This window comes from Vicugna pacos, chromosome 17, assembly GCF_048564905.1.
Source record: "Vicugna pacos chromosome 17, VicPac4, whole genome shotgun sequence".
In the NCBI taxonomy this organism is placed as follows: domain Eukaryota; kingdom Metazoa; phylum Chordata; class Mammalia; order Artiodactyla; family Camelidae; genus Vicugna; species Vicugna pacos.
In genome coordinates this window covers 52,385,988-52,398,169 of record NC_133003.1, presented here as the reverse complement: position 1 = coordinate 52,398,169, position 12,182 = coordinate 52,385,988, and the positions used below count along the sequence as shown (strand labels likewise).

At 47.0% G+C, this 12,182-nt stretch overlaps 1 protein-coding gene across 4 annotated transcripts in view; it reads left to right on the top strand.

Moving 5' to 3' along the window:
- C17H3orf20 (chromosome 17 C3orf20 homolog) overlaps positions 1-12,182 on the top strand; it is a 63,320-nt gene that overhangs the window by 44,823 nt on the left and 6,315 nt on the right. For all 4 annotated transcript variants that reach the window (XM_072941922.1, XM_072941921.1, XM_072941923.1 and 1 more), the window contains exons 12-14: positions 6,721-7,024; positions 8,952-9,059; positions 10,099-10,241. In XM_072941922.1, the coding sequence (XP_072798023.1) occupies positions 6,721-7,024; positions 8,952-9,059; positions 10,099-10,241 (555 nt within the window). The remainder of the gene's footprint in view (positions 1-6,720; positions 7,025-8,951; positions 9,060-10,098; positions 10,242-12,182) is intronic.

Sequence of the window (12,182 nt, the reverse complement as noted above, 5' to 3'; positions counted from 1 at the left end):
AGATAGGACTGTTCAGGTTTTCTGTTTGTTTTTGTGTTTATTTTGGTAAGTTGGATTTTTCTAGGGATTTTCCTACTTAAATGTTTAAATATGTTGAAATAAATTTTTTAAAAAATTCTCTTACGATATTTTAATGACTGTGAAATATGTCGTGATACCTCCTTCTGCATGAATATTTATTTGTGTCTTCTTTTTTTGTTCTCCATGCTTCCATTTTGGATCATTTTCCTTTTGCGTTTAGAATTGTTTTCGTGTGTCTGCTGGTGTCTTTTTTTTTTCCTCAATATATCTTTATTTCACTTTCATTTTTGAAGGCTATTTCCTATGTTTTGCAGTTATATTTATCCAGCCTTTAAAGATGTCTTTCTGCTGTTTTCTGGCTTCCAACACTTCTACTAAGAAGTCAGCTCTGTCTTATTGTTGCTCGTTTGACGGAATGTGTCTTTTTTCTGTGGCTGTTTTTTCTCTCCACCTTTGTATTTATCTTGTTATAAGTGAAGTTGAGCATCTTTTCATTTCTTTTTCAATTTCATAATTGTGGTAAAATGCACATAATATAATGTTTATTATCCTAATCATTTTAAGTGTACATTTTAGTGGTATTAAATGCATTCATAATGTTGTGCAACCGTCACCACCATCCATCTCCATTACTCTTTTTATCTTGTGAAACTGTCAGTCTGTATCCATTAAACACTAACACCACCCCCCAGCCCCTGGCAACACCATTCTACTTTCTGTCTTTATGACTTTGTCTGCTCTAAGTACCTCATGTAAGTGGAATCATACAGTATTTGTCTTTCTGTGACTTTCTGTGGTTTATTTCATATAATGTCCTCAAGGTTCATTCATGCGACAGCATACAGCAGAAGTTCCTTCCTTTTAAGGGCTGAATAATATTCCATTGTGTGTATAACCACATTTTGCTTATCCGTTCATCTGCCAATAGCACTTGGGTTACTTCCATGTTTTAGCTATTGTGAATGATGCTGCTATGAACACATGTACAGTATCTCTTCAAGACCCTCTTTTAGTTCTTTTGGGTATATACCCATAATGGATTTGCTGGATTGTATGATAATTTTTAAAAATTTTTTGAGGAACCACCATACAGTTTTCCACAGTGGCTGTACTGTTTTGCAGTCCCACCAACAGTGCAAGCATTCCGGTTTCCTGGGTTTTTTGATAGCAGCCATCCAAACGGATGTGAGGAGGCATCTCCCTGTGGGTTTGATTTCCATCCGCCTGATAATTAGTGATGCTGAACGGTTTTTCATGCGCTTATTGTCCATTTGCATATCTTCTTTTGAGGAATGTCTATTCAAGTCCTTTTCCCAGTTTTTGGTCGGGTTGTTTGTTATTTTTTTGAGTTTTAAAAGTTACCTATATGTTTTGAATATTAATCTCATATATTATTTGCAATCAAATATTAGTTGCAAGTATTTTCTCCCAGTCTGTGAGTTGCCTTTTTACTCTATGGATAGTACCTGCACATTTGATGCACATAAGTTTTACTTTTATGAAGGATAAGTTGTCTGTTTTTACCTTTGTTTCCTTGCCTTTGGTGTCGTATCCATGAAACCATTGACGAATCCAATGTTGTAAAGCTTTTCTGCAATGTTTTCTTCTAAAAGTTATATTTTATGTTTTACATTTAAAGTCCTTGATCCATTTGAAGTTAACTTTTGTATACAGTGTTAGATTAGGAGCCAACCTCATTATTTTGCACATGGATCCCGGTTTTCCCAGCACTATTTGTTGAAAAGACTGCCCTTTCCCATTAAATGGTCTTGACACCCTTGTCACAAACCATTTGACTATATACGGGAGGATTTACTTCTGGGCTTTCCATTGTACGCTAGGGGCCTGTATGTTTGTCTCCATGCCAGGACTACAGTGCGCTGACGACTGTAGTAAGTTCTGAAATCGGGAAGTTTGAGTCCTCCGCAACTTTGTACTCCTTTGCCAAGGTAGTTTTGACTATTCACGGCCCCTTACAATTCCATGCGAATTTGAGGATTGGCTTTTCCCCTTGTGCAGAGAAAAGGCTGTTAGAATTTTAACGGGAAATGTGCCAAATCTGTAGATCACTTTGGGTAGGACTGCTGTCCTAACAGTGGTCTCTCAGTACAAGCACATGCCTCCCATTTATTCAGGTCTTTAAAATTTTCTTTCTGTAGTGTTTTATAGCATTCACTGCATGAGCCTTTCACTTTCTTGGTACATTTATTCCTAAGTGTTTTTACTTGTTAGAGGCTTATTCAGATTTTGTATTTCTTCTTGAGTCAGTTTTGCTAGCTCACGTGTTTCTATTTGTCCATTTAATTTATGGCATCTGATTTGCCAATGTACAGTTCACAAAACGCTCTTAAAATCCTCTCTAGTTCTGTAAGATCAGTAGTATTGTCCCACTTTCATTTTTGATTTTAGTGCTTTGAGTCTTCTTTCTTTTTTCTTAGTCAGTCTAGCTGAAGATTAATGTTGTTAATCTTTTTCCAACGTTTTTTAGTTGTTTCTCTATATTGCTTTTCTTTTCTCTATTTTCTTTATCTTGACTTCAGTCATTATTATTTCCTTCCTTCTGGTAGCTTTAGGTTTTGTTTGCTGTTGTTCTTCTAGTGTAAAGTCAGATTGGTTAGAATCTTTCTTCTTTAGTTCTACACATTTTCCTCTGAGTACCGCTCTCAATGTATCCCATAAGTTTGGGTATGTTTTGTTTTGTTTTGTTTTCATTAGTGTCAAAATTTCCCTTGTGATTCCGTCTTTGATCCATTGGCTGTTTAAAAATGTGTTGCTTAATTTCTACATATTTATGAATTTTCCAAATTTCCTTCTGTTACTAATTTCTAATTTTATTCCATTGTTGTTGGATAAGGTATTTTGTATGATTTCATTCTTTTCTGATTGATTGAGACTTTCTCATAGGTGATTATGTGGTGTATCCTGAAGAATGTTCCATGTGTTCTTGAGAAGAATGTATATTCTGCTGTAGTTGGGTTACATGATCTATATGTCTCTTAGGTCTCATTGGCTTGTAATGTTCTTCAAATTATCTGTCTCCTTGTTTATCTTTCGTCTAGTTGTTCTGTTCTTGAAAGCATGGTGTTGAAATCTCCAACTGTTATTGTAGAATTTTCTGTTTCTCCCTTCAGTTCTGTTGGTTTGTGCTTCATATATTTAGAAGCTCTATTGTTGTATGCATATATGCTCATAATTGTTATATTTCTAGAGACAATGACCCTTTTTTCTATACATAAGGTCTTATTTGTCTCCTGAAATAATTTTGGCTTAAAGTCTACTCTTGTCTTACATTAGTTTAGCCACCCCTGCTCATTGTTGGTTATTATTGGCTTGCAGTTTTCCGTCCTTTCACTTGCAGCCTAGTTTAGTCTTTGAACCTAAAATGAGCCTCCTATAGAGAGCATATAGTTGGGTCGTTTCTCGTCCCGCCCCATCCTGCCAGTCTCTTTTATTGGTTTTCTGTAATCTTGCTTTTGTTGTTGTTGTTGTTGTTCATCAGTTCCTCCTTTGTTGACTTTTCATCTCTCTCTCTCTCTTAGTGTATAGTGTGATGGTTAATTTTATGTGTCAACTGGCTGAGGGTAAAACACTGTTTCTGGAAGAGATGAGCATTGGATTCAGTACACTGAGTAAAGGGACCAATTCTCACCAATGTGGAGGGGCATCATCCAGGCCACTGAGGGTCTGAATGAAACGAAAAAGCAAAGGAAAGGCAAATTCCTCCTCTCTCTTCTTGAGCTGGAAAGTCCATCTTTTCCTGCCTTCAGACACCAGAGCTCCTGGTTCTTGGGCCTTTGGACTCCAGGACCTGCACAGCAGCCATGTGGTTCTTAGGCCTCTGTTGTCCTGGGACTGGGAATTACCCCTGATTTGGGGGTCTTCAGACTCAGATTGGATTATACCACTGTCTTTCCTGCAAGTTCCCCAGCTTGCAGACAGCGAATGGTATGACCTCTTGGTCTCCATAACCACGTGAACCAATTCCTATAATAAATTCCTTTTTTTATATGTATCTTATAGGTATATCTATATAGTCTATATTTCTATCTACCTCCTATTGATTCTGTTTCTGTAGAGAACCGTGACTAACATGTATGGTTTTGAATCCCTTGTCATTTACTTTTCTATGTATTTTTAAGGTGTTTTCTTAGTAGTTCCTCTGGGGAATTACAGTAACAATCTAGTTTGAATTAATACCAACTTAGCTTCAATAGTATACAAAATCTGTCTCCCAGTTCCATCTTCCACCACGTTGTTGTTGTCACAAATTACATCTTTGCGCATTGTGTGCCCAGTGAAAACATAGATTGGTAATTATCGTTTTGTATGTTTGTATTTTAAGATCATATAGGAAAAAACAAAGGAGTTACAGACTGAAAATATAACAATACTGGTTTTGTCTTTACCAAAGTATTTACTGTCTTTTACCAGTGTTCTTTATTTCTTCATATGGTTTCAAGTTACTGTCTAGTGTTCTTCCACTTCAGTCTAGAGGGAAGGCCTACTAGTGTCAAAATTCCTTAGCTTTTCTTTTTCAATCTGAGAAATTCTTGAATTCTCTTTCATTTTTGAAGGATAAGTTTGCTCAAGATAGAATTCTTGGTTAGTAGGTTTTTTTTTTCTTTCTGCATTTTAAATATGTCATCCCATTGCACTCTGGCCCATATATGTATGTTAGTGTTCCTGATGATGTCCCACAGATATCATAGGCTCTACTCATTTTTTTCAGTTCTGTTTTCTTTCTGCTGCTCAGGTTGGATAATCTCAGCTGGCCTGTCCTTCATTTTGCTGATTCTTTCTTCTGCCTGTTCAGATTTGCTTTTGAATTTTTATTTCACTTATTGTGCTTTTAAGCTCAAGTTTCTGATAAGTTACTCTTTGTAATTTCTCTCTCTTTATTGATAGTCTCTATTTGGTAGGACATTGTTCTCCTGGTTTCCTTTAGCTTTTTGTCCATAGTTTCCTTTAGCACTTTGAGCATAATTAAGACGGTTGATTTTAAATCTCTGTCTAGTAAACCCAGTATCTGGATTTCCTCAGGGACAGTTTTTCTTCATTTCTTTTTTCCTGTGAATGAACCATACTCCCTTGTTTATTTTTATGCCTCGTAATGTTTTGTTGAAAACTGAATGTTTTGAATATTATACTGTAGTAACTCTAGAAATCAAATACTCCCCTCTCTCTAGGATTTGTTGTTCTTTCCTGTAGTTTGCAGTTGTTTGTTTATTTAGTGACCTTTCTCAACTACTTTTGTGAAGACTGTATTCTTTGTCACGTGTGGTCACTGAAGTCTCTGCTTAGCTAAATGATCAGTTAGTGAAATTTGATGGAGACTTTCTTAACTACCTGGACCTGGAGCCAAAAAATACGTATATTCTTCCAGTCTTTGCTGATTGCCTCTGTGTCTCCCAGGGTGAGTGCTCTTACCAGGCTTTTTCTATCATGATTTCTGGACTTTTAAGTCATAATTGTGAAAGGCCTTCCCTCCTCCAAAACTGTAAATAATTTTCCCATATTTTCTACTAGAATTTTTATGGCTTAATTTCCCACATTTAAATCCTTAATCTACTTTAGACTTATCTTGGTGTAAGTTGTGATTAATAGGTCCAAACTGCCCCTGGCCCAGATGTTCAGGTTCTTAAAAAAGAATATAATTCTTAAGTGTATTTAGCAAGTATTTATTAGTGTCAAAGAGCCTCAGAGTAATTATGAGCAGTAAATTCCTTGCATTGCCCTTGTCTTAGGGTGATCCAGTTTCTGATCCTAGCCCTTAACCACTTAATTGCCATGTGAACTTGGGCAACCCCTTCACCTGGTAGGAGCCTTCTGTTTTCTGCTCCGGATTATCACAAAATAACCCAAGACAGTGTCCCTGCCAAGGGCTGTGGGCGCTGCAAAACGCCCACCAGGGTGTACGGCAGCGGCGGTCAGAGCAGAGCCCTAACAGCACTTCCTCTCTGGGTGGTGCTTGTTCCCACCCAAACACGGACCCCTCACAGCCTGCAGCCTCCCTGTGCGGCTCTGGCACGTGGTAGGTCCCCAGTAAGTATTGGTTTGATTATTTGTTGAATAGCTATTGCTTCTTTACTATTATTCCACTGAAGAGAATACTCCAAACTCATGGACTCATGGCGCTTATGTTCTGTTGGGATGGAGAAGTACAATAACCAAAATAAAGAAGGAAAACGTGTAGTATGTTAGATAGTGAGCGAAGCTAAGGGAGAGAACCGGGAACAAGGGGGAAGCTTGTTGTGTTAGAGAAGGTTTTACTTGAGAAGGTGACAAGGTGAGCTTTGCAGGCATCCAGGCAAGAAATGACCAAGGCCTGGACCATGGTACTAGGAGGGGGGCAGGAGAAGTGGCCGGGTTCCAGGTTTGTCTTGAATGCAGAGCGGACAGGCTTGCTGATAGATCTGATGGGCATGGGGTGTGAGAGAAAGATAGGCATTTGGGACAACACCAAATTTTTGTTGGATGAATGAATGTGTCCCATGCTGATCCCATTTTGCATGTGAGAAAACAGGCACAGAGAGGTTAGAGGACCCATCCAAGGCGGCACTGCATGTTGGTGGCAGAGGCCAGGCTAGAACTGCCTGCAGCCGGACTCCGGTGGCGGGGCCTTGTCCACCTGGAGCAGGGCCTGGGGGCAGGGGTCCGTGCCCCTCCCACTGAGCGCCACCCTCTGGTTCCTCCTCGCAGAGGGAAGGCCGCAGAGATGCGCAGCCCCACCAGGTGGGCAGCCTCGCCCTCAGACTGCCCACTGGTGCTGCGGAAGCTCATTCGCAAGGAAGACGTCCGGGCAGGCTGCAGGTGCATGGTGAGGGCGCCCCAGGTGTCCGACGTGGAGCTGGAGCGCTTCCTGTCGGCGCCCCGTGACCCCAGCCAGGTGCTGGTGTTCGGGATAGTGTCGGGCCAGAACCCCTCCAGTTCAGGGCAGCTGCAGTGGCTGCTGGACACGCTCTACAACCACCAGCAGCAGGGCCGCGCCTCGCCCTGCATTCAGGTTGGTCCTGGGCCGGCCCAGGGGTCAGGCGGGGGAGACCCGGCGGGGCCGGAACTGGCTGAGAGGACACGGGCCCTCTTTCACTTCCTTTTCTCCTGGGCCTCTGCACACACACTTCCAACCGTCCACAACCCTCTTCTCTCTCTCCCACTCCTCTCCTGTCCCAGGATGGTTGTCACCACTCGAGGTGGGGGCCTTTCCTCACCTTGAGACAGGTCAGGGGGCTGCAGTTTTCTTCCAGAGCACTGGCTGCAGTGTGTGGTCATGTCCTGGAGTATTTAGAGGAGACACACTCACCACTGAGCCCTGGGGCTCAGCAGTGTTTGGCCGGGTCCTGTGTCTAGGTCCTGTGCCAGGCCCGGGGGCCACACTGATAGCAGCCCCGACAAGGGGCTGAGAGGACAGGCCTGGGCGTGTAGGAGCCTGGGAGTGGGGCTGGCCATCCCTGAGGGTCAGCCAGGGTCTCCCAGGGTGAGAGGGTTTTGGCAGGCAGGTGAGTGGTCCCAGCAGAGGCAGCGGCTCCCTGTGGTTCAAGTCCCAGAGGTCTGTCAGTCAGGGCTGTGTGGTACCCACCCCCACCTTCTTGCTGCAGCATCGCTCTGAGCCTCAGGGTCACTCTGTGTCAGCTAACACATCTCACGCGGTGGCCCGTCTCCAGACCAGGTGGAGCAGAGGGTGCCCCGTGAGCAGGAGAGCTTCATGTCCACTGCCGGCTTCCTTAGATCCTCTTCGCCCTGTGCCCTCTCCAGGCCATTGCCTTTGCCCGGCTGTAGCCCTGAGTTCTAAGTTCCCATGTCTGCCCTGGGGATGCCCCTTCCAGCCTGATCCCCGAGCGTCCACCCTCGGGCCTGCACTCCAGCAGTGCCTGGAACTTGGCATTGGAACCCTTCTGATCAGACACCAGAAGTCTTTTAGAAGTCTCATACGTCAAAGCCACATGTATGTTCTAGAGCCAGTTCCAACTTAGTTATAGTCCGTGAGCATTTATCGAGCACTGCTCTGCACCCACCTGTGTACAGATACACTCCCTGCCCATGTGGGAAGTTAGAGTTGACTTTAGTTTCTCTCTGGGCTTTTAATTGCTCACTAATAATTGTCTGTGAGCACAGGAAGGCACAGGGCCTGGCCTGGCCACAGGCAGCTTGTGGGCGGCAGGGCCTGACCCGAGGCGGTTGAAGGGCTGGGACAGTGAGCAGTGGGGTTTGAGGAGGGCAGGGGACAGGCCGGCCTGCGGCGCATCCCACAGGAACTGACAGGTGAAACCCCAGGTGCAGCTCTGTGTTTCACATTTTAAACTGTAAGTTCAGGGAAGACAGCTGGGGCATCTGGAATAAAAGACGGATAAAACCAGGAAATGTCAGCTACACTTTAGCCACATTAATGGACCTGCAGCATCCAGAAAAGGGAGGGGAACATGCCCACTGTAGTCTGGATTGGCCAGGCCCCACCTTGAGGTGTCGGCTTGATTCAGGTGCTGGCACTGGGTTGAATGCCTGGGAGGTGTCCAGAGGGGCAGCCAGTGTGGGGTTGGGGGTGGAGGAATCCTGAAAATGGGTGCCCCAGGAACACGGTATACCTTTACGTCTCTGCAGGGCTTCTCCCAGGCAAAGGGAATGAGCAAGTCCTGCAGACCCCAGAAGCTGAGCTAGTGGATGTCACGTGGTGGGGGCAGTCATCTCCGTGATGGCCTTCACCAGTAGGGGGCCCTGAATGGATCCAGGACATCCTCTAGGGACGGCCAAGGAGTGGTGCACGCAGGGGCTGAAGGGCCGCTGAGCAGGAGTTGGGAGGGGTGTTGGGTGGGACTCCAGGACTCAGAGGGAGCCTGGCCTGGCTGAGCACGTGGGAGTCTGACCTGGCTGAGCACGTGGGAGTCTGAATGTACCCCTGGCCCGGAGGTGATGGGCACGCCTTTCTCTTCCGGCAGTGCCGGCATGACCCCTACCGCCTGCTGCGGTACGACCTGGACAGCCCCCTGCAGAGGGACCCGCCCTTGATGGTGAAGAAGTACGGGGTGATACAGGGGATGGTTCTGGTGAGTGGGGCCTGGGGGACCCGCCCCCCACTCCTGCCACCCCAGTCTCTAGGTGTGGGGGGCCGGGAGAAGGCCGTGGGACCCTCCCCCATCCAGGCTGAGGCTCAGAGAGCAGGACTGACTGGGAGTCACCCAGCACGTAAAGCCCGGCCTCCTGTCCCCAGACTGACCCCACGTGTCCCCCATCCCAGGAGACAGACGGACAGGTGATGCTTAGCCCAGAGGACCAAATTCTCTTCATCCGTTGGTTTTTAAATAACTTTTTACTAAAAATAGGGTATGTAAAAACATATATATTCATTGTAGAAATTTTGAAAAATGCAATTTAGAAAACAATCACTTCATCACATCACCCAGACGGCCTCATTGCTCCCGCGCCAGGCGCCTGCTCGGCCAGCGTTGTTGGGAGCCCTGGGCCACACCCCTGTGTCTGGCTTGTCTGGGCTTTTTTTCTGACTTTGAGGTCCTGCTTGTTAATTAGGATTTTTAACCGCAGCATAAGAATCATTTGATTTCTCTACCTGTGTTCCTTTTGTTGAGTGTTTGTTATTTCCTTTTTGGTTTTGGCCATAACAGATAACACTAATGGATATCCTTGCACAGAAATCTCTGGACAGGCCTCTCTTTTGAGACTGACGTGTAGAGGGTGGGGTTCAGAGAGCAGTGGGACAAGATTCCTGCCCCTCAGGGGACCAGCTCATTAGTGCACATGGATGAGCGGGTTAGAGGCAGCGCGGGCTGGGGCCTCTGAGCAGGCAGGCACTCCTCCAGCACCAGGGCTCTGGGGAGGGACATTTCAGCTGGTCTGGCCTGCAGGGAGCAAAGACTGGGATGGTGGGACTGTCCTCTGACTTGGAGGCCTGGATTGGGGACAGACCCAGTCACTCCCCACTGGGGGACTCCGGGAGGGCAACACCCTTCCCCAGAACCAGCAAAGAAAGGCTTGGGCTTCGGGACAAGCTCCGAGCGCCCACGGCACGGCCTGGAGACGCGGTGCTGGTGCACTGAGGCCCCGCTTTTTCCCTCCTGTGTGCAACAGATGTTCGCTGGGGGCAAGCTCCTCTTTGGGGGCTGCGTTCTGAATGGATATGGCGTCAGCAGGCAGAATCTGCTGAAACAGATCTTCCAGGCTCAACAGGACTGCAAGATGGGCTACTTCCTGCCAGAGAACTACAAGTTTAGGTAAAGCAGGACACAAGCCAGGTGAGGGGTGGGCAGGGTGGAAGGGAGCGAGGGAGGGGCTGGTGCTGTGGGAGGGCCTGGGCCCAGGCTAGTGAAATCAGCAAAGGTGGGTCTCTCGAGAAGCACACAGCCTGGGCGAGGGAAGGAGCGCAGGGTTCATGGTGCTGCTGATGGCTGTACTGGGGAACAGGGATGGGTTCTGGGGTGTCTGGGCAGGCCCTGCCTGTAGGCGGGGACTCGCCTGTGATTGTGCCCCCACTGCACTGAGTCTGGGCAGCCCTCTGCTCCCACCAGGCCCTCAGTTTTCTAGGAGTACTGGCGCCAGTGTCACCCCAGGGCACTGAGTTGGCCTTTTGTCAGAGTGTCTGCCTGACCCTATAGAGAGTTGGGGGAGGTCCACTCCTGGGGCATGGAGGTCACGCCGTGGCCCCCGCATTCCAGAATGCCAAATGGAGAAGGCAGGAGTCAGAGGAGCCTGTGGACATTAGGAAGGGCAGATGCCGGTGGCGCAGAGAGCAGGGTCAGAGCACCCCCATCCCCAGCCAAGACTCAAAGTTGGGGAGGGCTTGGAGGTCCTTGAAGCACATCAGCAATGCCAGGGAGAAGGGAAGACGGAGCAGTGGGGCTGCTCAGGTGTAAGTAAGAAATAACCAAAGACAGAGGGAGAAGATGCATCAGGAGAGCCCGAAATAAGGATGAGCTGAAGCAGCTGGAAGGTGCCAAGGAAGGACAGCGAAGGCATTTTCAGAAACTCTTATTTGGTAGCTCTTATTTGGCTTCTGTCCTCAAAGGATGGCCTTTCATGGAAAAGGGCAGCCTATGCCTAAGATAGATGAGGGGGCAGGAAGGAGGAGTCGGGCCACCTTGAGCTGTGTGACCCGGGCAGACCACTTACCCTCTCTGTGCCTCAGTATCTGTGACTGTAAAGGAGCATGAGCTTAGTGTTCGCCGTACTGGGTTGTGAGGACGAGGCGATCATACATGTGAATTACTGCGTCTCACCGACACTTCCTGAGAGGTTACAAACTGCGGTTGTCAGTGCTGTTGTTGGTATCACTAAAATGACCTCCAGGTTCCTAATTTGTTATATTCAGGGCTTCGGAAAGGACTCAATGGTACACTTACAACAAGTGTTGAGGAATGATGGGGAAAGAATAAGAGAAGCACATGCACACAGGTGACCTTGGTTCTTGAACGTGGAAAGGGGCAGATTCCTAAAACTATAAAGCAGCTGGACTCCTCCTGCTTCTGGAATGGCCTATCAGGTGGACAGTTTGAAAGCACTTAGGGAAGAAGGGAATGGAATCTCTATGAGAAAACGTTTCCATAACAGCCATTCCTACTACCTGTAACTGTGAAACAAGGTTCGTGGTGTAAAGCCACACAATTGTTTGTAACTGTCTCTGAGAGCCAACAGTCGGGGGCTGGCTGGGCTCAGCCGGGTGGTTCTTGCCCGGAGTCTCCAGGTGGCGGCTGGGTTCCAAGAGCACGTGTCCCAAGAGACAGCCAGGTGGGAGCTGCATTGCCTTTTATGACGTGGCCTCTTAAGTCATGTAGCGTCACCTCCACTTTATGGGAGTCCCCAGGGCCAGCCCACGCTCGAGAGAGGGGCATGAGACCCTACTTCCTGGTGCAGGAGAGGAGTGTCCAAGACTTCGTGGACATGTTTCCAAACCACCCTCCCACCCAGTTCCTCCGCCAGCAGGGTAACCAGACCAGTCGTGTGAGACGTGCTATCAGCCTAGAATATCTGGATTCCAGGAAGGCTCTGGATGAAACCCCTCTGATGTCTTTATGGACGGGATGGACAGGTGTGACTCAGCTGGCCGCCCATGGGGCTGCATCCAGTGAATGACGATTGGTGGCAGCCTGGAGGGGAGACCTCTGTGCTTAGCCCATCCACTTTTTCCCTAAATGTGCAACTTGGACGAGTATGTGAAG